General features: G+C 44.1%; 1 protein-coding gene across 2 annotated transcripts in view; it reads left to right on the top strand.

The window, feature by feature from the left end:
- The window catches only part of LOC138245589 (uncharacterized), a 1324589-nt gene that overhangs the window by 63141 nt on the left and 1234385 nt on the right, over positions 1-27063 (top strand). The window contains exon 1 of one of the 2 annotated variants that reach the window (XM_069199321.1): positions 21858-22194. The exons of the other annotated variant lie outside the window; for it this stretch is intronic. Coding sequence (XP_069055422.1) covers positions 22144-22194 — 51 coding nt within the window. The 5' untranslated portion in view covers positions 21858-22143. Of the gene's footprint in view, positions 1-21857; positions 22195-27063 lie in introns of those variants that run through there. 2 annotated transcript variants of the gene reach the window in all.

Raw genomic sequence — 27063 nt, 5'->3', positions numbered from 1 at the left:
TGAGGCAGATTTGAGTGGAGTGGATTATTTTGGATTGCTGTATTGGAGTGGGGCCTTTTTTGGGTTCGAGTGGGGCAGATTGTTATGGATTGGAGTGGGGTGAGTTGGGAGGATTGGAGTGTAGTGGACTGGAGTGGATTAGGGTGATTGGTTTGTATTGAAATGGGTCAGATTGGATTGGAGTAGGGTGGATTGGGGCATGCTGCACAATTATGTGTTCAAGAATAATTTCGAATATTATATGTAAGAAAGAAACAATGTTGCTTTGCAATATTTAGACCAAGATAATAGTAATCTTTTGAGAACAGCGCCCACAAGCAAAAGCAAAACAGGAGTGCAAAGTGAGAAAAGAAGACTAGGCAAAATATAAAAAAAAGTTAACTATAGATAATACAACTGTTTCATTTTGTTTGTCCTACTGGGCACGTTTTTGCCAGTCATGCGCCTTCAGCTTCCAGGGCACTAGAAGTTTAAAAAAACATAACATGAGTGCAAAGTGATAAAAGAAGTCTTGGCAAACAAAAAAAGTTACCTATAGAAAACACAACTTTGCAATTTTCTTTTGTCCTGCTGCACACGTGCCTTCTGTTTGCAGGGCACTGGAAGTTAAAAGAAGAAAAATGTACCTCAATCACCTCAGGAGCAGCGAACGGGCACTGATTAATTTGAATCAATCAATGCCTAGTCCCTGCTCCATGGACATGAATGGAAATGATGTTAGGCCTCCAGTGATGAATTACGGGGCTGTAAAGAAGAGTGCCACACAAGCCAACAAATGGTAAGCCTCATGTGGGCTCCAAGCCCTTTTATAACTACCATAGCATTTCACTAGTGATACGCATTTGCTAGTGCATGCTCTCACAGACTCAACCCTACAAAGGACAGAGTAAGACAAATGAAGTCAAATATAGAACATGTGAAGGAAAGAATATGAGAGAACAAGAGAAGGAAAGAAAGAGAATGAGAGAGTGAGAAATAGATGAAGAGAGGGCTGAGTAAGGTTCAAGTGTGACCACCACTGAGCTGAGGCTATTGAGAAAGTAAGATTGCCAGAATGGAGGTACATAAAAAGAGATTAAGGGAGACAATGCAGAAGAGAAATGAATAGGCGCAGTGGAACGACGTTTCGTAGTGGCAACCAAAAGGAGGGAGAAACAAAAAAAAGTCTCTTTCAAAGGGAAAGATAGAAGGGAGAGACTACATGTTGAGAGAGGAGGGAGAAAAGGTTACCAACAGAATGGAAAACTGGGAAAACAAGAGGGAAGGAAAGAAAAGTCGAGGAAGGAGCAGTGTTGTGTGTAATTAAATACATTAGGAAAAAGCCCAGTGAAATTATGATATTCAAACTAATGTTTTAAATTAGGCCACAAAGCACAGAGAGTTTTCTCATACATGTTTTTCTCAGTGGTCTGCTGCAGGTTTTAAATATGCATGTTAAAGACCTGTAGTCAAATCAACATTAGAGCCGTGCTAAAAAAGAAGGGACTGTCTTAGCTGCTATCACGTTGATGTAAATAATTTAGCAGGACAAACTTACATTTAAAGTCCTCTTGAGAAAGACCTTCAAGCCAGCTATTTCTGGAAAACCAGCAGTCCCAGCCAGTAGCAATCCTAGCATGGGCAAAGTGAGTAATTGACCAGCGCCCTCATCTTTCAAGCATTTTTAGGGTCAAGCCTGTGTCGCATGTGTAGGAAGGTAGCCTCTTTCTAGCCTTGTTACCCCCACTTTTGGCCTGTTTGTGAGTATATGTCAGGGTGTTTTCACTGTCTCACTGGGATCCTGCTAGCCAGGGCCCAATACTCATAGTGAAAACCCTATGTTGTCAGTGTGTTTGTTATGTGTCACTGGGATCCTAGTAGCCAGGACCCCAGTGCTCATAAGTTTGTGGCCTGTATGTGTTCCCTGTGTGGTGCCTAACTGTATCACTGAGGCTCTGCTAACCAGAACCTCAGTGTTTATGCTCTCTCTGCTTTCCAAATTTGTCACTACAGGCTAGTGACTAAATTTACCAATTCACATTGGCATACTGGTATATAATTCCCTTGTATATGGTACTGAGGTACCCAGGGTACTGGGGTTCCAGGAGATCCCTATGGGCTGCAGCATTTCTTTTTCCACCCATAGGGAGCTCTGACAATTCTTACACAGGCCTGCCATTGCAACCTGCGTGAAATAACATCCACGTTATTTCACAGCCATTTACCGCTGCACATAAGTAACTTATAAGTCACCTATATGTCTAACCTTCACATGGTGAAGGTTGGGTGCAAAGTTACTTAGTGTGTGGGCACCCTGGCACCAGCCAAGGAGCCCCCACATCGTCCAGGGCAAATTCCCCGGACTTTGTGAGTGCGGGGACACCATTACACGCGTGCACTATACATAGGTCACTACCTATGTATAGCGTCACAATGGTAACTCCGAACATGGCCATGTAACATGTCTAAGATCATTCTGGTATTGGGGTGACAATTCCATGATCCCCTGGGTCTCTAGCACAGAACCCGGGTACTGCCAAACTGCTGCTGCTGCCAACCCCTCAGACGGGTTTCTGCCCTCCTGGGGTCCAGGCAGCCCTGGCCCAGGAGGCAGAACAAAGGATTTCCTCTGAGAGAGGGTGTTACACCCTCTCCCTTTGGAAATAGGTGTGAAGGGCTGGGGAGGAGTAGCCTCCCCCAGCCTCTGGAAATGCTTTGATGGGCACAGATGGTGCCTATCTCTGCATAAGCCAGTATACACCGGTTCAGGGATCCCCCAGCCCTACTCTGGCACGAAACTGGACAAAGGAAAGGGGAGTGACCACTCCCCTGACCAGTACCTCCCAGGGGAGGTGACCAGAGCTCCTCCAGTGTGTCCCAGACCTCTGCCATCTTGGAAACAGAGGTGTTGGGGGCACATTGGACTGCTCTGAGTGGCCAGTGCCAGCAGGTGACGTGAGAGGCTACTTCTGATAGGCTCTTACCTCTCTTGGTAGCCAATCCTCCTACCTTTGTAGCCAAACCTCCTTTTCTGGCTATTTAGGGTCTCTGCTTTGGGGAAATCTTCAGATAACGGATGCAAGAGCTCACCAGAGTTCCTCTGCTTCTCCCTCTTTACCTTCTGCCAAGGATCGACCGCTGACTGCTCCAGGACACCTGCAAAACCGCAACAAAGTAGCAAGACGACTACCAGCAACATTGTAGCGCCTAATCCTGCCGGCTTTCTCGACTGTTTCCTGGTGGTGCATGCTCTGGGGGTAGCCTGCCTTCACCCTGCACCAGAAGCTCCTAAGAAATCTCCCGTGGGTCGACGGAATCTTCCCCCTGCTAACGCAGGCACCAAAAGACTGCATCACTGGTCCTCTGGGTCCCCTCTCATCCTGACGAGCGTGGTCCCTGGAACACAGGAACTCTGTCCAAGTGACTCCCACAGTCCAGTGACTATTCAGTCCAAGTTTGGTGGAGGTAAGTCCTTACCTTCCCACGCTAGACTGCAAAGCTGTGTACCGCATGATTTGCAGGTGCTCTGGCTCCTGTGCACTCTTCCAGGATTTCCTCCGTGCACAGCCTAGCTTGGGTCCCCAGCACTCCGCCCTGCAGTGCACAACCTTCTGAGTTGTCCTCCGATGTCGTGGGACCCCCTTTTGTAACTTAGCGTGGACTCCGGTTCACTCTTCTTCTAAGTGCCTTTTGGGGTACATCTGTGGGTGCTGCCTGCTTCTGTGAGGGCTCTCTGAGTTGCTGAGCACCCCCTCTGTCTCCTCCTCCAAAAGGCAACATCCTGGTCCTTCCTGGTTCTCAGCAGCACCCAAAAACCTCTACTGCGACCCTTGCAGCTAGAAAGGCTTGTTTGCGGTATTTCTGCGTGGGAACACCTCTGCAGCTTCATCGCGACGTGGGACATCTGTCTTTCAGAAGAGAAGATCCTAGTCCTCTTTTTTCTTGCAGAACTCCAAGCTTCTTCCATCTGGAGGCAGCTTCCTTGCACCTTCATCCGGGGTTTCCTGGGCTCCTGCCCCCCCGGACACTGTCGTGACTATTGGACTTGGTCCCCTTGCCTTGCAGGTCCTCAGGTCTGGAAATCCGTTGTCAGTGCACTGCTGGTGTTTGTTCTTCCTGCAGAATCCCCCTATCACGACTATTGTGCTCTCTGGGGGTAGTAGGTGCACTTTACTCCTACCTTTCAGGGTCTTGGGGTGGGGTATTTTGGTAACCTTCACGGTTTTCTTACAGTCCCAGTGACCCTCTACAAGCTCACATAGGTCTGGGGTCCAATCGTGATTCGCATTCCACTTTTGGAGTATATGGTTTGTGTTGCCCCTATACCTATGCTTGCCTATTGCAACCTATTGTAATTCTACACTGTTTGCATTACTTTTCTGACTCTTACTTACCTATTTTGGGTTTGTGTACATATAACTTCTGTATATTACTTACCTTCTTACTGAAGGTACTCACTGAGATACTTGTGGTATATTGTCATAAAAATAAAGTACCTTTGTTTTTAGTAACTCTGTGTAATGTGTTTTCTTATGATATTGTGCATATGATATAAGTGGTATAGTAGGAGCTTTGCAGGTCTCCTAGTTCAGCCTAAGATGCTTTGCCATAGCTACCTTCTATCAGCCTAAGCTGCTAGAAACACCTCTTCTCTACTAATAAGGGATAACTGGACCTGCACAAGGTGTAAGTACCTTTGGTACCCACTACAAGCCAGGCCAGCCTCCTACAGCATGCGCTTGCGCATGTGTTTCGCTTGCGAGACGCTTTAGTAGATACAAAAGGGCTCAGAGCCCCGTCCATGTTACGTGAGTGTCTTTCATTGGTTTGTGGGCTTGCCTTTCAAAATCTGCTTGCTTTCATTAGTGGAAGGCATGCATACGTCAGTTTTTTTCCGGTGGTTAGCCGTCCTCGAGTGCAGCGGCCAAGTACTGAAAACATGTGAGGCTTGCTATTTCCCGTCAGGTTTGTGGACTACTTTTTATCTTTTTTAAGCAGTGCGATCTCGTTTGGCAGAAGTCCAGCGATTTGCATGACATCGACCCTGTTCATAGTTAATTGCACTTTTGCCGGTTACGTACATAATTGCACTTTTGCCAATAGGTTTCACTTCGAACTGTAGCAGTGCGTTCGCACTGTTTTTTCCATTTAATGTGGCAAGAAAAGTCCGGTTGGGAGTTTAGAACTGCTAATAGCTGTAACTCTGAGAAATGCGAGACCCTATTGCATTGTAAATGCTTGTTTATATAGTGAATGGAGCAGTCGAAGTTCCTGCCGCAATAACAGTGCTCAAAACATGCTTCATTTTCTAATTTAACACCTGAGCCAATTAAACAGAAACGTGGGTGAAAAATTTACTATGAGTCAAGCAACACAGTGCAGCAACCAATGTTGCTGTGCTGCATTGCATGAAATGGAGAAAACAGGACAGCATCATATATTTAAAGATAGGGTGCTGCTGTTCTCTTCCTACGTAAAGGCACACAATTTGGCTACCTTGCACCACGATCACACACGTTGTCACCATGGCGCAAAGGTGTTTGCGTGAGTCTACCATTGGTTTTGTTCTAAAAGGGTAGCCTTCTAATGCGATATAGTCAATACACCTCACTCGACATCATGTCTCTCAACCGTTCTCTCATGCCCTTACCTCTACGCCAGTCTGTGTACCTGCCTCTATATCTATCACTCTCAATCCCCAGTCTCTACCTCTGCTCTCATTGCAACTTATACCCCCTTTGTACTACATTGCCCTTTTTCCATTGCCTTTCCCTGTATTTGGCATCCATTTCGCTACTCACACAACCCCATCTCTCTCTTTACTGCACCTTTCTATCTCTCTCCAGGTCTTTAGTACCTTACTTCTGTCTACCTCTCTCTCATCCCCATCTCTACCTCACTACCACCTCTCACCTTTCTGACTCATTTCTCTCTCTATCTCATCTCCCTTGCTGCCTTACTTTTGTCCACCCTGTAGTTCTCTCTACCAAACCTACCAACAGACCTACTGGCAAACGAATAACCGTATCAACTTACCTCACCAATAGTCATCTATCTCACCTCTCCACCGTCTCTTTCTCTCTTTCTACCTCTGTTCTCTTCTCTTTAAATATCGTATTGATTTCTGGCTACTTCTAGCTCTATCATCAACCCCCCCTTTCTCTTTCATTCTCTCTCTCTCACACAAAAACATATGTCTCTGTCTACCTTCTTCTCCAGTTCAACTCGCTCTCTCCAGCTCAATTATCTTCTGTACCTCCTTGTTTATAGATCTCTCTACCTCACATCTCTATAACACATTTATCTTTCCACCTTTCCCTCGTCCCTGCTGCTTTGGCCCATTTTGCGATACCTCTTCTGATTTTCTTCTTTCTCTCTCTGTTTTGCATCTTTTCTTTCCTCAAGTCCTCCAGTTGTCTATTTCTAACACTCTCTTTATCTTTCTCCACTTCACCTATTTTTCTATGCTACCTCTGCATCTCACCCCTGGGGATTCTGTACACCTCTGCCTCTCTCCCTAGCTCTGTCTCCCTCGCTAACTCACTCCAAAACCATTCTTATTTCTCTACCTTTTTGTCTACCTACATGATTCCCTTTCTACCTCTCTTAACCTTTCCTTCTGGCTACGTTACCCTTTTTTATACACTTTACTTCTCTCCCTAACTTTCTACATCATTTTTTTCTCTATCACATTCTCCTTCTGCTTGACATCTCTCACAATACTCTTCTTTCCATGTCACTGTCCTTCTCCTGTATCTTGCCATGTCCAATTTCTCCTACACAGCAGAGCCATTAGCAATGCAATTTCACACATAGAAAGAGGAGAAGCAGGCTAAGGCAGGGGAATAGAAATCAGAAGAAAAATACCAGTCTTAACCAATGTAATAGTAAAGATCCTCAGAGCAGCACTTTGATTTTCACAGTTTGCAGGAAGACCACCAGTCATGACATGGAATATATTTGTGGATACAAATATCTGGCAACTAAATCTACAATTTCAAGTGATACGTGCATATGCCTTATTTGAATATTATGCACTAGTCCACTAAACATCTACCAAATCACCCTTAGGCATATTCTTCCTCCTGTGAGCATCACAAGCTGGTTAGTCACTGAACTGCATATACAAAGTTTGCAAAAATGTAGATCCAAGTTTTTAAAAAAACTGCTTCCTCAATGCTTGTAAAATCTTTATTTTGGTACTGTTTGGCTGATGGATACCAGGCAGCTTGACCTTTTGGCTTTTTTGCGTGCCCCTGCTTCTGAAGATTTAACTTACAATTGAATATCGTTACCATCATGAAGACTTGAGTGAGCCGAAAAAGAGTGATAAATCCATAGTTGTTCTAAAGAAGGGGCCCCAGAATATATCTTGCCTGCCCCCCCCCAAATCCTTAAGATGTCACTGACTCCCAGAGTCCCATTATCTCACCTTCTTTTACTGTCCCAACCCCAGATACAGGTATACAATCCGTAGTAGTAGAGAAAGTGAAACTAACTTGGCTTGTGGCGCTTACTGTCTAGTCACCTGCTCCTGGTGGTGGTGATGGGTGTGGGTTACTCAGCCACATCTCAACTCGAAGGGGCCCAGCATTTACCTCTGTAAGACCAAACCCAATGATGTAGGGTGCCATCCACATCCTTTTTCCCTCGGCATCATCAGCTGAAGACATGCATTCCTTTGAACAGCCATCGTAAATTTAATATAGCCAAGACAAAAATGTTGATCTTTGGAGCCACCACTTCCCTCTATAAAATGTTGATAGCCTCTTTCCATGGATAATCATTTATCCCCAGTAGACCATGCCAGAAACTTGGGAGCAGGCATGAACCTAAAGTATAGTTTTCAACACCACCTTAATATTTAAACCGTAAATTCCCAGCATGACTCCACCCTGATTTATGTCTGTCAGGTCTCTACCTAACAGTTGTTACGTCTTCTTCCTAAGCCAGTTAGGAAATCATTTACTGAGATTATAATATATATGTGCACCAGTTTTTGGTTTGTAACTTCTCTAGGCCTGGAATTTAGACACCAGAGTAGTCTTGTCACTTCCCCTCAGAGAACACATCTCTGGTCACATTGCCTGCTTTCACTGACTTCCTGTCCCTGACAAGATTCTTTTCAGAAGCCTATGCGTCAACATACATATTCTTTTTGTATGTTATTGCTTTTACCCTTATGCACCTTGTAAAACTCTTTGGTCCTCAGATGGTTTTAGTGATGATACCTTATGTAGGACAAGCTTGCAAAGGTGGGAGAGCTTTATCTTATCTCTGAGCTAAATTGTGGAACACTTCCAAGATTCGCACTAAGAATAAACACATCGCTTTCTATAAAGCCTTCAAGACCTGGCTCTTTATTTACCTGAAAAGGTCCGAAGCACTTATGGATGTTCAGGTGTTGTGCATGGTTGGCAGAATGTGTGCTTGTATTACAGACTGTGTTGATATCCTTGGGTGTATGAGGTTTGGAGGAGTGCTGCACTCTTGTGGTGGTGGATGTGTGGCAGTGCTTATGCATGGATTGAAGCTGAAAGATGGAAGAGGTATAAAGTCACATGTATAGATACGTACCATCTTTCTATTTTCTAAGGGCTACCACATTTGTTGTGCTTGGTTGTGTCAATGTGGGTTGTAGCCTGGTCAATGTGGGAAGTGTTACATGTGCATGAGGTTTGAATAGATACTTATACTGGGTTGCAGTGATATGATTGCTGTGCTTAGAAGAGAAGTGTGAGACTGAGAAGGCTGTGCTTGAGGTTATGTACCATTATTCTCTATTCTGACATGGATGTGATCAGATCATTTTCTTGGCAATAGTAAGGTTTTTACCCCCACCAGAATTTAGAGTGGTCATAGATGGTCCTAATTCTTGCGTGAATGAGGCCCAGAGCTTGCTGTGTGTACTGATAACGAAGTTGGGGCAGTGCTCGTTTTTATGAAGGGAGGTATGATCAGGAGTAATTCACAGTCTGTATTGAACAGTCCTGCTTTGATGGTAGAGGGATAGTTTTAGTTGGAGAATGCAGTTCTAATATCATGGATTGCCCATGAGGTGAATCAGAGATCATCTCTGGACACAGCCAGCTACAAAAATGTTTGAAGGTCTAGAGAGATGTAGTCATGCGGGCACAAGTGTAGCAGTTGGCTGAAAGAGGTTGAGCCTCATCGAATGGTCTACTGCATTTGGGCCTTGACATAGGTAACATCAATATAGGTATGAGGGATTTTCAAGCTTTATTATGACTTTTCTATCATCAGTGTAGCTGTAGCAGACAAGGTTGAATGGGGTAATAAAGTTTGGTAGAATGCTGAGGTATGCATTGACGGGGAGAGGAAAAGTAGGGAAGTCTTGTGGAATGCTGTGTTAGACGTTGAAAGGAGCAGAAGAAAACGATTTGAAGTGTGATGTTGGCTCTTTTGTTGAGTTTGCAAGAAATCCGGTCCAACACAGTACGTTGATTACAGATGGTGATCATGGCACATTTTCTCCCTCTGTTTGGGTAGTTTCATGTATGATGGAAGAAAGCCTTTTTTTAGGTATTCAGAGATATGGGAGAAGGTTGATCTTTCATTGAATATGCCTAGGGACAGTCATTTGAAGACCGGTCGGATTTTGAACAGTTCCAGGTTGTGTTCTTGTCTAGGATTGTGTAGCAGAAGAAAGCTTTGAGATCGTGGAGAACTTTCTGGATGCTAAGACTTAGCTGGTGATACTATTTGTACTTAAATTTACATTTCCCAAAGGTCATGATCTAGGTCTTTACATTCTGTTCAATAAAATATTGTTTTACAGAGAACATGGCCGGCACAGTCAAACGTGTGCTGCAAACCGGTGCAGTGAAAATGGGCCAAAACGTACATAGTGAATTCTATACAGAGTTACATTATTTAAATCTGTCCATGTGCCTCGGTAGAGTTCATTTAATAAGACCAGCAGGTGTCTCAGGGCTCCCATCTCTTGATTTTTTTCCCCTTTGGTTACCAGCCTTTATAGAACAGGGTGTAAATCGTGACTGTGAGTTTAATCCTAAACGGTTAAGCAAAGATTAGTGAGCATCTTTTGGTCCATATAACCTACGGAAGTATGGAATGGGTATCATACCTTGAATGACAGACCTCGTTGGGAAATTGGGAGTTAAAGTGCCATTATGTCAGTATGAGGATGATGCTGAAGAGTCTGGTTTCTGCCATTGGATAAAGAAATGGGAGAACTGAAAGAGGTCGGTGGGCCAACAGCAGGGCAGCAGGCAAAGTTCCCACAATGTTAAGATGTTGGGCCATGAATTGGCTGTGTCCTAGCATTTCCGCTCCTGCTCGCCATCTTTTTGTGTATATAATATGCTTTATCTTTTTGTAAATATTGTGCACACGTGGATAGTATGATGTATAGAAGAGTTAGAATCTGCCCTGCAGCTTGAATCCAGACATTTCTGGTTCTGTTTTAGTGTGTTCTGCCTGAGTGTGTCAAGTGGTTGGGAGTTACATTCCTGGTGTGTGGCGCTGTGCTGATAACCTACCAGCTGCAGGGTGTCACTTCCAATTAATCTGTTTTATTCACAACCAGTGTGTGCTTCTTTGTACAGACACTAGGAAATTGACATATGTACACTGGGACGGGCGGATATTGACACAAAGACACAGGAAACAGGAGCAACGTAACTCAGAGACAGAGACAGATTATTGGACTGGGCAACGCTGGGATAGGGAAAGTCTGACACTGGGACAAAGAAACAGTGTTGGTAAGTTGTGAAAGCACTCACAGTGGAGCATGGAGACACAGCTCGGTAGCTCTAGAGACGGAGATTGCTGCACTGGTACTGGTTCGGGCAGTGCTTGAAATGGAAAAATAGAAGTGCTGGTACTCTGTCAGAGTATCTGCTTGCTTCTGAGAAGTGCCGGTACTCCCCAATTAAAAGTATTACGTTTATCTTGAGAAGTGCAGGTACTCTCCCTCTCAAAATAAAAAAGTGCCGGTACTCAGTACTGGACAGTACCGGCCCATTTAAATCATTGGTTGGGGACACTTAGACACAGGCACAGAGAAAAATTGCTTCAATTCAGCATCCTTTCTGCAAATCACTGATCTTTTTAGTGGATGACACACACTCCACCCGTACCTTCATACCTCTGCTCATCCTGACATCCACTCACATACCCACAGCCGGCTAGCATGGACGTCAATTCACAAAAATGCTAGGGGTAGTGGAAATGACATCACCAGCCCTTTGACCTCCACTTTCACTCACATAGACACACATCCACACAATCACACTTGTATACACACTCGCACCCAAAATCACACACACAACATATATTTAAATGCATTTTTTACTGACTTCAGCTGCTGTGGAAGGGCATATTCCAGCTAATTGTACACAATAATATATTATTCACTAGTAGTGTAAAAAAAAAAACTGACAGAATGCCACGATAATGGAGCCCCAACTGACGGCCTTGAGGACGAGCTGTCATTGTGTTCCTGGCACTGAATTTGCCACCTCTTATGGCAGGGATCTCAAAGGCAGTGGTCGGAAAAGGCACGCCAGGGATCGCAGCTGCAACCCCTAAATGACGTCCATGCTGGCTAGACCAAGCCCCATGTCTTTACATCTACCATCCTAACCCTTCACATCATCCGCACTACCTCACAACACTTGTCTCTCTCCTCTCCCCTACCACGCTATCTCAAAGCCTCTTAACATGCTCCCACACTAAAGCCATAAAACGCATAAGGCTGTTAATACCATGCCACTACCTACTCTCGCATGCACTCTATTTTTCCACCACACATCCATCTCTCACACGTCCCCATAATGGTGAAGCATTCACAAAGGTTCCCTAAGGACAATTGTGTACACAGAGCCGGCTTTAGCGCTGGTGGCGTCCTGTGCGACAGTTTGTTTTGGCACCCCATGACCACCCACTTGGATTCACTCACTGCCACCCGGCAATTGTGCCCCTTATCTCTCCATAGCCCCCTTTCACATATACATTTGTTTGTTTTAAAGCGCTTGTAAAGACTTGCTTTACTAATCCACTCAGCTATCCACATAAAATATAGTTCTGTTCTTTGCAGCAGGCATATTAACCCTCTGTGCTAGATTATGGCGGGTCAGAGCTGCCACTGGACAAAACTCCCATCTCTCTCCCTAGCAGGAAAGTTAATCACGAGTTATCTTGACAATTTAATTGTTTCCTGAAGGCTGGACTCCCGAAGAACTTTTCAGCTGGTGCTTTTAAATCACAAGTTTCGATTGTCATTGCTAAACACAGTGTCCCCTGAGGTCAGCGCCCCCAAATCCAGGTCAGCACCAGATGCGGCCTCACGGTCGCACCGCCTTCATGATGCCATAAATTGGAAAATAGTGATTCACAATCCTACTCTGAACCAAATTAAAAAACAGTCTGATATCATGAAAACATGTGCTCTCTAAACGTAGGTTTATGTAACTAAAAAGTTTTTTCTATCATTGAAAACGGATGTTTATATCTCACTATGCGCCACTGCGGTGAAGTGCCATGGAATTACTTTTTTGGAAATTGTTTTGCCATCTGATTATTTAATGAAATACAAAATAGTTCATCAGCAGGTGAAATAATAACAAAACATTGTATTTATTTATATTATATGTATGTTTTTGTAAAGTGCTTTAGCACCCTTTCTAGAGTATCATGGCGCTACAAGTCAAAGGTTAATAATAATTGCACAGAACCACCAAAACTGCCAAAGGCCACTAGGTTCGGGAGAATAGTCAGGCCTTCAGTATCCTTCTGGACTTCAGTAATTTCATATCGAAGATGAACTGGCAGCATTCTATCTTGCAGCAACTGCGATCAGAAAAGCTCTGTCACGTATGAGATGTTGGGCGGTATATTAGAGTCGTGAGGAGACAGAGATTTGCAGACTTTAGTGCATGGAGGGGTGATATTGCATAAAATGATGGGAAAGTGGTGAGCTGTTGGGGGAATAAATAGGTTTGTTAACTAATGTGTAAAAAATGTCCACTCTTGCTGATATGTTTAAAAGGAAGATACATTTAACAGAAATACAAGGGAATAGACATTTGATAGCTTTTTAATTACTTGTCAATTATATTATTTCCTGCACCCAAGTTTTGCGGCACTTTGCAGACTGACTTTGTGCAAACTCAATTACAGGCTGCACTCAAGCAGATGGACGTTTAGTTTTTGACAGAGGCTTGACACAACAAATCAATACATTTAAGTACCTTGAAGGACATTAGTCTCCGCAAAAATGACCTAAAGTGTTGGGTTTGCACACACGAGGCACATTAGTCCCCACAAAAATTATCTAAAGTGTTAGGTTTGCACGCATGAAGGTTTATTAGTAAATTACAAATTAAAATCATTCAAATTAGTTGTAAATCGGTAATCAATACATGAATGCATTAATCAGTCTGATTCAAATCAATACAAAATCACAAATGCAAAGACTATTATAACATCGTTATGAAGTGAATAAGTGCATGCCTGCCTTCCCATGAAGGAAGTTCCCTAATTAGCTATGCTATGAAAATTGTGAAAGTTGGGGAGAAGTCAGACAGGTGTCAGCATGAGAGGCCTCTTACTGCAGGAACAAAAAAATCACCTAATGATTCAGTCAAAAAAGTGGAAGAGGTATTTACTCATGAGTATAAGGGATGTATGATGGAACAACGAATGCTGGAACCACGCATGCCTGAACAACGCGGTTAGAACAACGACCGCATTGTTACCACGAATGCCTTTACCATACATGCCTTTACAACGATTTTTTGTTGTAAAAGCATGCCTAGTAAAGGCATGTGTGGGAATGGCATGCGTGGTTCTAGCATGCAACCCCCCCACCTGCCCTAAGGCCCAGAAGTACCCAATCCCTATTACCAAAACTACCCGACCCCCCACTCCTAAAACAAAGCTACCCTGAATACCTCCCACCCACCTTGAGCCCTAAACCCTCCCAACCTCACTCACCCACCCTAAAAACAACCGACCCCCCATCCCACCCCTAAAAACAAAACTAGCCCGATTCCCCCACCCCGCCACTAAAAACAAAAGTACCCCGATTCCCATCCACAAAAACCAAACTCCCCTAACTTCCCCACCCCAAAAACAAAAGTACCCCGACCCTCACCCCAAAACAAAACTACACTGACCCCCCCCACTCCTGGCCCTAAAAAGCAGAACTACTCCGACCCACCCCCACCACCGCCCCTAATAAATCAAACTACCCCACCCCCTGCCCCAAGCCCTTAATCCACCCCCACCCCAAAAACTACCCCCCAACCCTACCCCAGCCCCACTTACCTGACCGAGTCCTCTCCCGGTGCTCTTTACCTTTTTCTCTGCCTTACCCACGCATGTGCGTTTTTCAGCACATGCATGGTTAAGGCAGAGAAAAAAGGAGTTGTTGTAATGCTAGCGTGGTTCCGCTTGTGTTAACAACGTAATCGTTGTTCCGGAGTCATTGTTCTGGACGTTTCCAGAGTCTAAGCCTTTCCTATGAGAAGAAAGGACATCATCTCTAAAGGGAGCAAAGAAATATCTCCTTGCTAACCATACAGTTCATTAATTTAAATCTTCTTCTTGTGAAAGATAGAACTACACATCACTCCTATCAAGGGAACCAATCAGGATCAAGCATGTTGTGATAAATAAGCTCCATGCCTTTCCCACGGCAAACACACAATGAAGTCTTTGCTGCATGACCTTCAGTTTTATATCTGTAGCAAGATGATATAATGCAGTAGGACTTACCTGCTCCCAAGTGCAAGCGTGTTACTTCGTTCTCCATGTAAGATACAAAGGTAAACATTCACGGGGGCATGGTTTGGCGCGTGGCAAGATGGTGAGTTCTGAAGAGCCCGCCACAGGTCCCAGCGATAAACGGATGGCGTAAGCATTTTCTGACACCCAAATGTGAGCGTTTTACCCCTGTAAGAGGCAAAAAAACTAATCTGAGCTACACCAGTGCCTTCGCCGATCTTTGGAAATGCATATACTTTACCTGCTCGACATTCAACGGAGCTAACCAAGATGGCGGATCCACATCATATACCGCGTTGTGCTGACACGGAACGAAGAAAACGTGAGAATTCCTACCACACACAACCTCCACAAGTTTAAGGTACAGAGTTTGTGAAGCCTTTAGCGTGAAATATTCGACTCACATTGCACAGTGAGGTATGACTGTTGAGTGAGATTCAGTGTCTACTGAGGCTGATCGTAGTGCCAAACTAGCTCAAGTTGTCTTGGGTGTTCACGAAGAGTCACTGGCTGCTCCCCCACCCCTATGATTTTTTGTGTGCTGTACGGCATACCACAGCCTCCTGCTGGGAACAGCATATGCAAGTGTGACGTGAGTTCTATATCGTGCTTCGAATAATCTAACTAATTGCATAGTAACAACTATCAGTCGGCAGACACATTTATTAAGGGCACTCTCTACGCTCCCACTACAGGTTAATCCCTAGCCCAACCTCACATCTCTGGATCAGTACTGCTCACTTGCATAATAAGGAGGCTAATGTGTGAGACAACGTGGTGTGGGTGCTCAGATCATACATCTACCTGCTCTCCTACCTAGTCAAACTTTTTGCATCGCAGAGAGCAACATGGCAGAATCCAAGGACTCTACCACTAAGGAAAGAGAATCCAAAACTGCACTCAAACAAAGCACTCACAACCCAATCTAAAGTCACTGGTAAAGTGGAAACCAGATACCTCCTCTGTACTTGATGCAATTCTATGCACAATGAACACTGTGCACGATGTGGCCCAAAGCACCAAGACTAATACTGATCCACTCCATGTCGAAGTAGCAGCAATATGTGGTGACTTAAAGATCCTCCACAGAATCCTGGATAAGCAGAGCTGAAGATTGTACCAGTGAACATTCCCAATTGTTTTCTGAGTTAGAAAAGGTGGTTGTGATTCTGAAATCCCAAATAACGGAACAGGAAGGTTGAAATAGAAGAGGCAACCTCTGAATCTTTGGTATCCCAGAATCGAACTATAAATCAGCAGCGGACTTTCGAGAAGGCACATAGGGCCTGATTACAACTTTGGAGGACGGTGTTAATCCGTTCCAAATGTGACGGATATACCACCTACCGTATTACGAGTCCATTATATCCTATGGAACTTGTAATACGGTAGGTGGTATATCTGTCACATTTGGGACGGATTAACACCGTCCTCCAACGTTGTAATCAGGCCCATAGTGTCTCCACGAACAAACTGAATGATCAAACTGCACCAAGAGCCATGATTTTTCAAACCATTCAGACACCAACACACAGAACAAAATCCTGGCCCAGATGAGGAAAATTAAAGTGGTAATGTGGCAAACTCAGAAAATATCCACCTCTCAAGACTATGGAAAAGAAACCGTGATTCGTCGAAAAGGCTTCTTAGCCTTAAGGAAGAGTCTTGCAATGATGGGACTCTCTTTTGCCTTCAATGGTCCGTCCAAGTTCCTTATTACATACAGAGGCCAGACAAAAATCTTCTTGGGCCCTGCGGAGCTAGCAAGGCTTCTGGACAGTAAATCTGAGTCGCAGATGGAAGCTGAACCCTCTAACTCCTCATCATCGAATTATACTCCACCCTGATCATCTTACACAGACGGCTACAACATACAATTGTTGTCATATCCTTTTTGCTGTTGCTATATCTTGATGATAAACTTACTGGAAACGCGTTACTTTGCCGTTTAGGGCTTTCCTAAGGTTACCCACCTGTTAATTCACCTACTCAGGTTTAATGCTCCTCCTAGGTCCTTCGGTCAAGGGACTGGTTTTCTCAAGCACCTTTGTAGTTGGACTCATTTCTCTCTCTATATGTTAATTTAAGCCTTAACACCACAACTTTGTTATGTTGTTAAACAATAAGGTTGATAGTGAATACCTAAATACTGTTAGGAAAGACATTGTTAATGTGCTCTAACATGTATTTCTAAGATGATGCGACTACGTTCTAGAAGGTTATACCTAGGCTGCTTTTCATTATGTTGAATGTTGATTCCTAAACTATTACTTATATACAAACACCCACACCCTAGCGGAAATCGTCACTGGTTTTAAACCATATTCCTACCTGTGTGGTCTTCATCTCAAGCTCACTGCCATATACACGTCCAAGTGCTTGACATGGGCACCAGTAGCGGGGCTGGCCGTCCTCTTACCCATTGTTTGTGCTTCCCCCCTTTGATATTTCACCTTAACAGACCTCCCCTGGTGGGAAGGGACACCATTACAAACCTCCTAATAACAAATTACTGTCTGCCCGTTCACTTGTGGATGTCCCCTATACCCCATACCCTTACTTACCTTTCTCTCGTCCTCGTGTTGGTATTACATATTTACGCTGATTATGGATTGGTTCTCATTATTTGCTAAGACTCTAATCTAAAGTGGCTGTCAATCAGTAACTTTTTTCCATATGTCATTAATTGATGTAGTATCCTTAAACACTAAAGGGTTGAACCATCCAGTGAAAAGAATTAATTAAAATGTTTAGCAGGTGACTTTATACTCCTACAAAAAACTAAGATTGGTTTTAGGGAAGCCCTTTCTATGAGGAGAGGGTGGGTGTCCAAGGTGCTATGCACTGAAGCGACAGGAAAGAAAAATGGGGCACTCACACTCATCTCTAAGTGTTCTGGACTGTCGGTCATCTAATTGGAACATGATGATAAAGGGGAGATGGCTACTTACTAGGGTAACCAATGGCACCCACAAAATATACATAATGAACGTTTATGCACTGAACAGTGATGACCACGAATTCTGGGTTAGACTAGACAAAAAACTAACTGATATCCCACCTAACTCCAAGCTGATTGTGGGTGGAGATTTCAACCTCCTAATGGACATTATCCAAGATCGCAACTCTGCAGCTCAGTTTAGAATCCCCAAATCTCACAAATATATGACAAAACTCTGCCAAACACACAAACTCAAAGATATGTGGAGAATTCATAATCCGACCAGCAATTACTTTACGTTTTTCTCCTCACCTCACTCCAGCTTTTCACATAGTGATTACCTCTTAGTATCGGAATCTCTTCTTCAGTACACCACATCCTCCAAAATTCACCCAATTTTAGTGTCCGACCATGCTGCAGTTTCCATGACCATTCTGCAAGCATCAACTAAGCGGAATAATAGAATCTGGCCCATGAATGAAGAAATTATTTGCAATTCCGAAGATATAGAGGGCCTAAATAAGGAGATTGACTTATTCTTTCTCAGAGACAAAAGCCACTCGGTTTCCTCCCCAGTATTAATATGGGATGCATTCAAATGCGCAATGAGAGGACAAATAATCAAACACATGTCCAACAAAAATTACCAGATCAAAAAATCACTCCAACAGTTGGCCTCAGAAATAAAAGCTAAGGTATCCACCTTAGACAAACAAGGAATATTGTGACTCTAAGTGAGATCAAACTACTGAAATACAAATATAACACTATCATTAGTAAACAAGCCTAACTCTGGGGCCAAGCGCAAACATTGAAACAACTACTATTTCTAAACAAAGCTGGAAAAACTCTGGCCACCACACTCTAGACATACTTCCTACAATACCAACATTTAAGACTTCACTGATCAATCACTGTAGGACATTGGCTCTCTATATACTATCTCAAAGTGAGAGATAGTCTGCACAGAGTTCAAGAGTTCCCCTTAGAGGTTGTTAGTGGCAAAATTAGATAATACTAATGTTCTTTTTTGTGGTAGTGTGGTCAAGCAGTAGGCTTATCAGAGGGTAGTGTTAAGCACTTGTTGTACACACACAGGCAATAAATGAGGAACACTCACTCCAAGACTTAAATCCAGGCCATTAGTTTTTATATAGAAAGATATATTTTCTTAATTTATTTTAGAACCACAAGATTTGAGGTAAGTACATACAATGCAAGGTACTTAACACAGGTAAGTATAGAACTTTGATTCAAAGCAGTAGTACACACAGTTTTAGTTTAAAATGGCAATAAGCTATTTTTAAAAAGGACACTGCAAAAATCAAATGTTCCTGGGGGAGGTAAGTTTGATTAGGTTTTGCAGGTAAGTAAAGCACTTACATGGTCAGTCTCCTGGGCATAGGCAGCCCACCATTGGGGGTTCAAGGCAACCCCAAAGTCACTGCACCAGCAACACAGGGCCGACAGGTGCAAAGGTCAAAGGAAGGCCCAAAACACATAGGTGCCTATGGAGAACAGGGGTGCTCCGGTTCCGGTCTGCTGGCAGGTAGGTACCTGTATCCTCGGAGAGCAGATCAAGGGGGTTTTGTAGAGCACTGGGGGGGACACAAACAGGCACACAAAACACACCCTCAGCGGCACAGGGGCGGCTGGGTGCAGTGTGCTAAGTAGGCATTGGGTTTGCTATTCAAAGCGATGGAGGGATCTTGGGGTCCCTTAGGCGATGTAGGCAGGGCACAGGGGGGCTTCTCGGGCCAGCCACCGACTGGGCTAGGATGAGGGCCGCCTGCTGGTCACTCTTGCACTGGTGGGTGGTTCCTCTCAGCCCTGGGGGCTGCGGGTGCAGTGCTTGGTCCAGGTGTCGGCTTCCTTGTTACCAGGCAGTCGGGGGGGAGCCTCTGGACCCTCTTTGCAGGCGTCGCTGTGGGGGTGCAGGGGGGTCGACTCAGGTTACTCACATCGTCGCAGTCGCCTGGGAGTCCTCTCTGCAGTGTTAGTTCTCTGGAGCTCGAGCCGGGGGCGTTGGGTGCAGAGTGAGAAGTCTCACGCTTCTGGCGGGAAGGGAGAGTTCTTTCAAAGTTGCTAAAAAGTTGCAAAGTTGTTGCTGTTTTTGAACAGTGCCACTGTTCTCAGGAGTTTCTTGGTCCTTTAGGGTTAGGGCAGTCCTCTGAGTCCTCAGAGGTCGCTGGTCCCTGTTGGATGCGTGGCTGTGCAGGTTCTTTAAGTCTGTAGACAGACGGGAAGGGCTGGGGCCAAGTCAGTTGTTGTCTCTGTTGTCTCTGCAGGGCTTTCAGGTCAGCAGTCCTTCTTCTTTCTTCAAGTTGCCGGAATCTGATTTTCTGGGTCAGGGTCACCCCTAAATACTAAAGTTAGGGGTGTGTTTAGGTCTGGGGGGCAGTAGCCAATGGCTACGGTCCTGGAGGGTGGCTACGCCCTCTTTGTGCCTCCTCCCTGAGGGGAGGGGGGCACATCCCTATTCCTATTGGGGGAATCCTCCAATCTCAAGATGGAGGATTTCTAAAGGCAGGAGTCACCTCAGCTCAGGGCACCTTAGGGGCTGTCCTGAGCGGTGAGTGGCTCCTCCTTGTTTTTCTCATTATCCTCACCTGCCTTGCCACCAAAAGTGGGGGAAGTGACCGGGAGGGCAGCCATCTCCACTAGCTGGGATGCCCTGGGGTGCTGTAACAAAAGGCATGAGCCTTTGAGTCTCACCGCCAGGGTGTTACAGTTCCTGCAGGGGGAGGTGAGAAACACCTCCACCCAGTACAGGCTTTGTTGCTGGCCACAGAGTGACAAAGGCACTCACCCCATGTGGCCAGAAACTTGTCTGGTTGTGGCAGTCTGGCAGAAACTGGTGAGCCTAGCACTAGTAGTCGGACTGGTATTCAGAGGGTATCTCTATGATGCCCTCTGGGTGTATTTTATAATAAATCCCACACTGGCATCAGTGTGCATTTATTGTGCTGAGAAGTTTGATACCAAACCTCCCAGGTTTCAGTGTAGACATTATGGAACTGTAGAGTTCGTATTTGACAAACTCCTAGACCATATACTCTTTATGGCTACCCTGCACTTACAATGTCTAAGGTTTTGCTTAGACACTGTAGGGGCATAGTGCTCATGCACTTATGCTCTCACCTGTGGTATAGTGCACTCTGCCTTAGGACTGTAAGGCCTGCTAGAGGGGTGACTTACCTATGCCACAGGCAGTGTGAGGTGGGCATGGCACTCTGAGGGGAGTCCCAGGATGTTTGTTTCTGGTCCAGGGAGGACTTGGTCTGTCAGTTCAGGCTGGACTGTTCCTATGGGGAACAGGGTCAAGGCTGATTTGTATATGGCTGGGTCCAAACTGGGGTGGCATAGTGAGCAAAAGAATTGATGGATTAAACCCAGATCTGTGACTGGGGGTGAATGTTTGATTGGTTCCACATTCCGTCCATCATTTGTGTTTGTTTTCTATGTCAGTCCGGCTGTCACAGACGAATGTTTCTTCAATTACGTTTTGTTCTTAATCACTGACCCTAATTCTGGGAGTACTTTGCCTTGAGGTTGATCGCGTTTCCAAATGTCTTAATTAGTATGTACCCACACAGGCATACAATGGAAAGGAACTTCTATAAAAAAAAAAAGTCTCAAGTGTACAATGGAAAATGGACAGTGTGTCTGAAATGTGCGTTTTAAGGACACGTTCCATCCACCCTGTCAACTAGAACCCTGTACTAAAGAAATCACGGGACCTTTTCAGGCTACCACTGACGTTGCAGGTGGCGGATACTGATGGGGAACCGTTGACAGGTTTCACTGGCAAGCACAATTAGCTGGTGTAGGAATCTATAAATTATACAATTTTACACCCGCTAATTATTTGTGTCAGTGCAACCTGTCAACTGGCTAATCCTGCCCTATTGTGACTCGGATAATGACAGCTCGGCTATGCTTCCTGAATAGGAGGAGGGCGCCCTCGCACCTGTGGCCAGCCCTCCAGGAGACGCTACAAACAGGGACAGAGTCAGTGTTACCATGGGGATCGGAGATTAGGCCTGGCAGGCAACCCTCCTTAGCAGAGCACCTATTGGCGTCACCGGCAGAGGGGGGCACACCCCTTCCTTTTATCTTAAAGTACTCTTCCAACAGGGGTGTGGCCGTGAGGGCTGCCAGTCTCTTTCCTTATCAGTCATTCAATCTGTCCTATCAACAGTACTCACACCACAAACACACAGACAGGGAAAAAGAAGCAAGAGTTTACAGAACTCCCAGCGGTTGCTCCTATCGCCGATGCACCCTGTGCTCTGCCTCAAAGCGGGGGAGCCTCACCTCAAGCACTTTATAGCTCACCTGCTCGTGAACACATCGGGAGAACACCTTCCTGTCTGCGAAAACCAAGGAAAAGTTGTTTTCTTTTAATCTATCCTATTTTGGGTTATTGCATTAAAGACCCCGTTGAAACTATGTGGACTCTGTACCGGAACGGGATCATCCCGCACGGGAATGTGCGCAAAGTAAGGCATTTTGTGTATTTTAATATCGCTGCCTTCGAACAATAAGAATCATGACTTGTTTCTACGGAGTTCCTGTTTTTATGTACTGCTTTAATGGACACATTATTTTTGGGGGAGGGACGGACCTAGTTTTTTTCGCCTTACTCTCATCACCTCTCAATTTGCCTGTTTTGTTTGAGGTCATTATTTTGCAGTGAGTTATGAACTAATGTTGCTGTGCTTGAATGTTTCACACTAACACGAGCACAAAATGTTAGTTCGAAACATCGCTGAACGTTGGAAAGTTATTCAGTGGCGGAGAAAGAAGGCGATTTTTAAATTTATAGTGCGTATATTTTCACATCATCCGAATACATCTCTGTACGTACCTTGATACTATTATATGCTTTTTGGAATTTATGTATTCTATTTTAAAGAGTTATACCGGAGCGCCTCACAATATCCACACGAATTTGAAATACAAAGTATGTATTTTTTTTATAAATTTACGTCGTCATTTAGGAAATTCATCACGTTAACGTTTCAAGGCTCTAGCCCACTCTCTTTTATCGCAAAGGCCCTTAAATTTATCTCCGGTGTATAACTTGTATGGAAATAAAGTACCTCAAGGGGCTAATCCCTTTTTTTATTGACCTGTTTCCTACTGTTAACAGATTAATCAGAGAAAGTAACATCAGTGTCTCATTTCATTGTCTGTGAAATGGTAATCCTATGATAAATCAGTGGCGGCAAGCACTGAATTTGAAATCTGTCTGTTTACCATTTTTCTGAAAACACCTTTGTTAAGGCGAAGTTTTGTTTCTCTACTCACTTCACAAGATAGGGAGTTTGCCAGTTATGGCTTGCTGTGCAGCCATAACTTTCCCAGCGCATGGCAAGCAGATGATTTCACAGATGAATCAAAGATACCTCATTAATGACATCACGGGTAACATCACGTGTCACATGACCATGCACTGCGATGACATCACTGGAAGTGATTAGTGCACTTAGACACCTTTGACCTTAGCAAACTTCCTGTGGGAGCGGGGAGTGACCTGAAAACAGACCCGTGGGATCCGAGGTTAGAGCCTGGCTTTTGTACAGTCTCGCACTCAAACTCCCCCTGACCAATGCCTTTAACAATGTTCATTGGCATTTGGGTGTATTACGCCATCCGCAATAAGACCTTTAATGATGGCATCAATGACGTCCCTTACTAATGTTATCAGTGACATCATATGTGACGTCATGAGGAGTACTTTGAGTGTGTCAGTTATTGTTCACCATAAGTGGTGAATCTGGGTGTTTTTTAATTTTTTTTCCTCACAACTATAACATCAATTCTACTGGTGTGTTTTAGCAGTATTTCGGTTGTTTTATATAAAACTGTTACTTTGGGCCTTATTTAGATTTCGGCGGATGGGTTACTCTGTCACAACGGTGACGGATATCCTGTCTGACGAAATATAAATCCCAATATTTCCTATGGGGATTTGTATTTTGGTGGACAGGATATCCGTCACTGTTGTGAGGGAGTAACCCATTCGCTGAAATTTAAATCAGGCCTTTTGTCTTCAAAGTGATGCACCATTCATTTTCTTTAATGACTATTTTCATTTATTTTTTACTTTTTAATGGTATACTTTGGTCTCTCGCCAAAGGCATAAACCACCATGTACAGCCTTCTGCTGTGGCGAGTAGGATCTGGGCCCAGGGCATGGCCACAGACCACACCTGTAGCCATCCCCTAGAGCTGCAGGCAGCTTCACACAGCATTTGGCCCATGTCCCCTTCTGAGTACCTGGCATAGCCTTTTGTCTGTGGGTTTGCCAATTCCTGACGATCTCATGGTCCTATAACCCAGTATGCACGGCATTCAGCCATGCGCAATAGACTGTAGATGCAAACACTGACCACAAAGCCATTGGATTTCAAAGACCTCTTCAACTGTTAGATTTTTTGTTATTTTTGTCCATTTTTTGTGGTTCAAGAACGTTGTCAAAGTGGCTAAACAATCACTGGTTGAAAGTTTTTCTTGCGGTAATAGGCATATATCACCGTTCTATTATACTTCTTCCATGGACGTCAACTCACCAAAATGCCAGGGGCAGCCGAAGTTAGATCACACTCCCTTTGACCTCCACTTTCACTCATACACACAGACTTAAACATACCTACACATTCACACTTACATACACTCACTCTCACATGAACACACTCTCACCTGCAAGCACACACACACAGCATACATTTAAAAACATTTTTAACTTAAACTCAGCTGCCATGGAAGGGCATATCCCAGCTAATTGTATTCCATTTTTATTATAATAATAGTGAAAAATATAATTTTGTATTCAATATTAGAGTAAAATACAATTGACAGAAAACCGAGTGGCGCTCCAACTTATGCCCATAAGGACACGCTGCCATTGTGTTCCTGACAATGAATTTGGCAACTTTGAGGCCAGGGGTCGCAAAGACAGTGCCAAGGGTAGCAAAGGGTAAGCCAGGGGTTGCAGCTGCGACCCCTGGCATCCCTAAATGACATCCATGTCCTCTTCACACCTGCCTAGGATGAGATGTGTTCCATTTGCCCCAGATTAGCTCCCCCAAGATGTTTTCCCATGATCCAGGCCCATCAAACACTCACTTCAGTTAATGGTGAACAGGGCCGGGTTTTCATTCGTTTACAGCAATTGTTGAAGTGTTCGAGAATCAGTAGAATGCAGTCGCTACTCGTCAGGGTTACAGGGGTCGGGGCGGCGTGCGGGGTTGGGGGAATATTAATAAAAAAAAATTAACAAAACTTACCTTCTCTCTGTGCTGCTGACGCTCTGCAGGCAGACACAGGCTCCTAGCCTGCTCTGTGGCCAATCCTGACGCTGCTCAGAGCAGTATTAGGATTTGCTGGGAGAGTCCAGCCAGGGCGCTCCCAGGCAGACTGGGAGCCTGCACCTGCTCTCTCCAGCCTGGCATCACAGTGCCAGGATGAAGAGAGCACAGTGCGCAAGTGTGATTGGCCGGCCTGAGGCGGCTGGCCAAATATACACGCGCACTGAGGGGAGTGCTCTGTGCACTCCCGTCCATGACTGTCATCCCCAATGTCCCGCCCCTTTTACTACAAAACGATAATAAACATAGTTTCTTATCGTTTTTTTGTAAAATATATGCAGCTCCTGCTGCTGGCAAGGAGCAATGCTCCTTGATAACGCGTCTGGTCCTAATAAATTACTTGTACTTGGACACGCTGGAGGTCGGTGAAATTTTTAGCCGAGTTGGGCTCTACTCATCCTAGAATAGTCGGATCACTTAAATCAATAATCAATAACTATTGTAATCGATACCCAATACTCTATTACTAGATCAAAATAACACATTAGGAATCAATAACAGTCGGTATTTTGACGTAACATGACCTTTCAGTCATGAATAACCACACCAGTTTCTTAAACGTTAATGAGTTTATTTCCCTATATTAACAAAGCTAACACAATATATATGAGTCTCAAAATCAAATGATATATGTATACGAACATTACTAGCTGTCCATAACGACGGAAGAAACGCAATCTACTCAAAATCTGAATTATAATACACTCGGTTATAGCAATACAAATCACTAATATGAGTAACTGAATTTGACTAATTGCATACATCGGTCAGCATAACAAGATTTCAATTCAACATGGTGCGTCAAGTGAATACCTCGATTAACCTCTAATTAGCATTGGCATGTGGGGCTTCATGCAAAACAAATTTAGTCAACACAAATTTGGAAAACTTCTAACTTGGGCCCTATCAAAATAGCAGTTGGTACCTAAGAAGGAAAACACAATGCATAATACAATTATCCTTTCATAATTACCAAATACAATCAGCATACAAGGAAAGTCTTCGTCTTTCAGGTACCGGTTCGATCAGCATGGGGCAGATTTCAAAGGGGCAGAGTTAAGGGCAAGTTTCCTTGCGGCAGCAAGGAAAATGGGGCAAAGTTACCGCATGGGCAAGACGGGGCAAATTAAAGTTAAAGTCTCTAGGGTGAGAATTCTTAAAGTCTCTTTCTCTGGATTAGAGAAAGGGCATCAAGATGTCGTCTAAGATGGCGTCTGGCATTTGGCTTCAAAAATGGCATCAAGGAAAAAATGGCTGACTTCTCTTTGTCCGGTGGGTTTAAGTAAGAAACATTCCAAATTCTTCAGGGTCTTCCATTGGAGGGTTCGTAGGGTGGCTTCAATTTGACCAATGAATAGTGTCTTTCTCCTAGTACTCATTTATGCATACATTGTCCTTGGAGCCTTAGAACACAAGTTGCAACAAAGTTTGCCAATTAATTTTATCTTAGAGCCTTTATTGTCTGCACCTGCAGGAGCTGACCTTGCATCAAAGAGGACGAAACCGGCCTAGCACAAAACCTTGGAGATAAGTGTATTAGTCATCTCTACTGGAAAAATACAGCTTTAGAATAAAATAATGTCTTTGTTACTACAAGTGAAACCACGCAGTTAAAATTTGAGACCAGGCGACTAGGCCAAAGCCTCTGCTAAATTTAAGCTAAGCATATAACAGTTTCAACAAGAAAATCATAGAATACATTTTTAATTATGACGGATTACTACATTTGTCAATTCTTCATGATTAATTAAGCTTGTTTATAATAATGGCGAACTACTCCGTGGGCACAATTTCCCACGTACATTATTTTCTTTGCTAAAATCACACTACCTTATACGATTTTTGGTTACATGATATATGAATATATGTTGGTCCTTCTTTTTCTGAGTCATCATACTTAGCGGAGGAGCTGCCACTGGTAGAATGTCTGAAAAATAGCTGTCTCAGGAGTAATCTGTCATTTTAATGAATTCCTAAAATGATGAAAGTGAAACT

Source organism: Pleurodeles waltl, chromosome 1_2 (genome assembly GCF_031143425.1).
Source record: "Pleurodeles waltl isolate 20211129_DDA chromosome 1_2, aPleWal1.hap1.20221129, whole genome shotgun sequence".
Classification (NCBI taxonomy): Eukaryota; Metazoa; Chordata; class Amphibia; order Caudata; family Salamandridae; genus Pleurodeles; species Pleurodeles waltl.
Note: the sequence above shows the minus strand (reverse complement) of the source record. Positions and strands in the feature narration are given on the sequence as shown.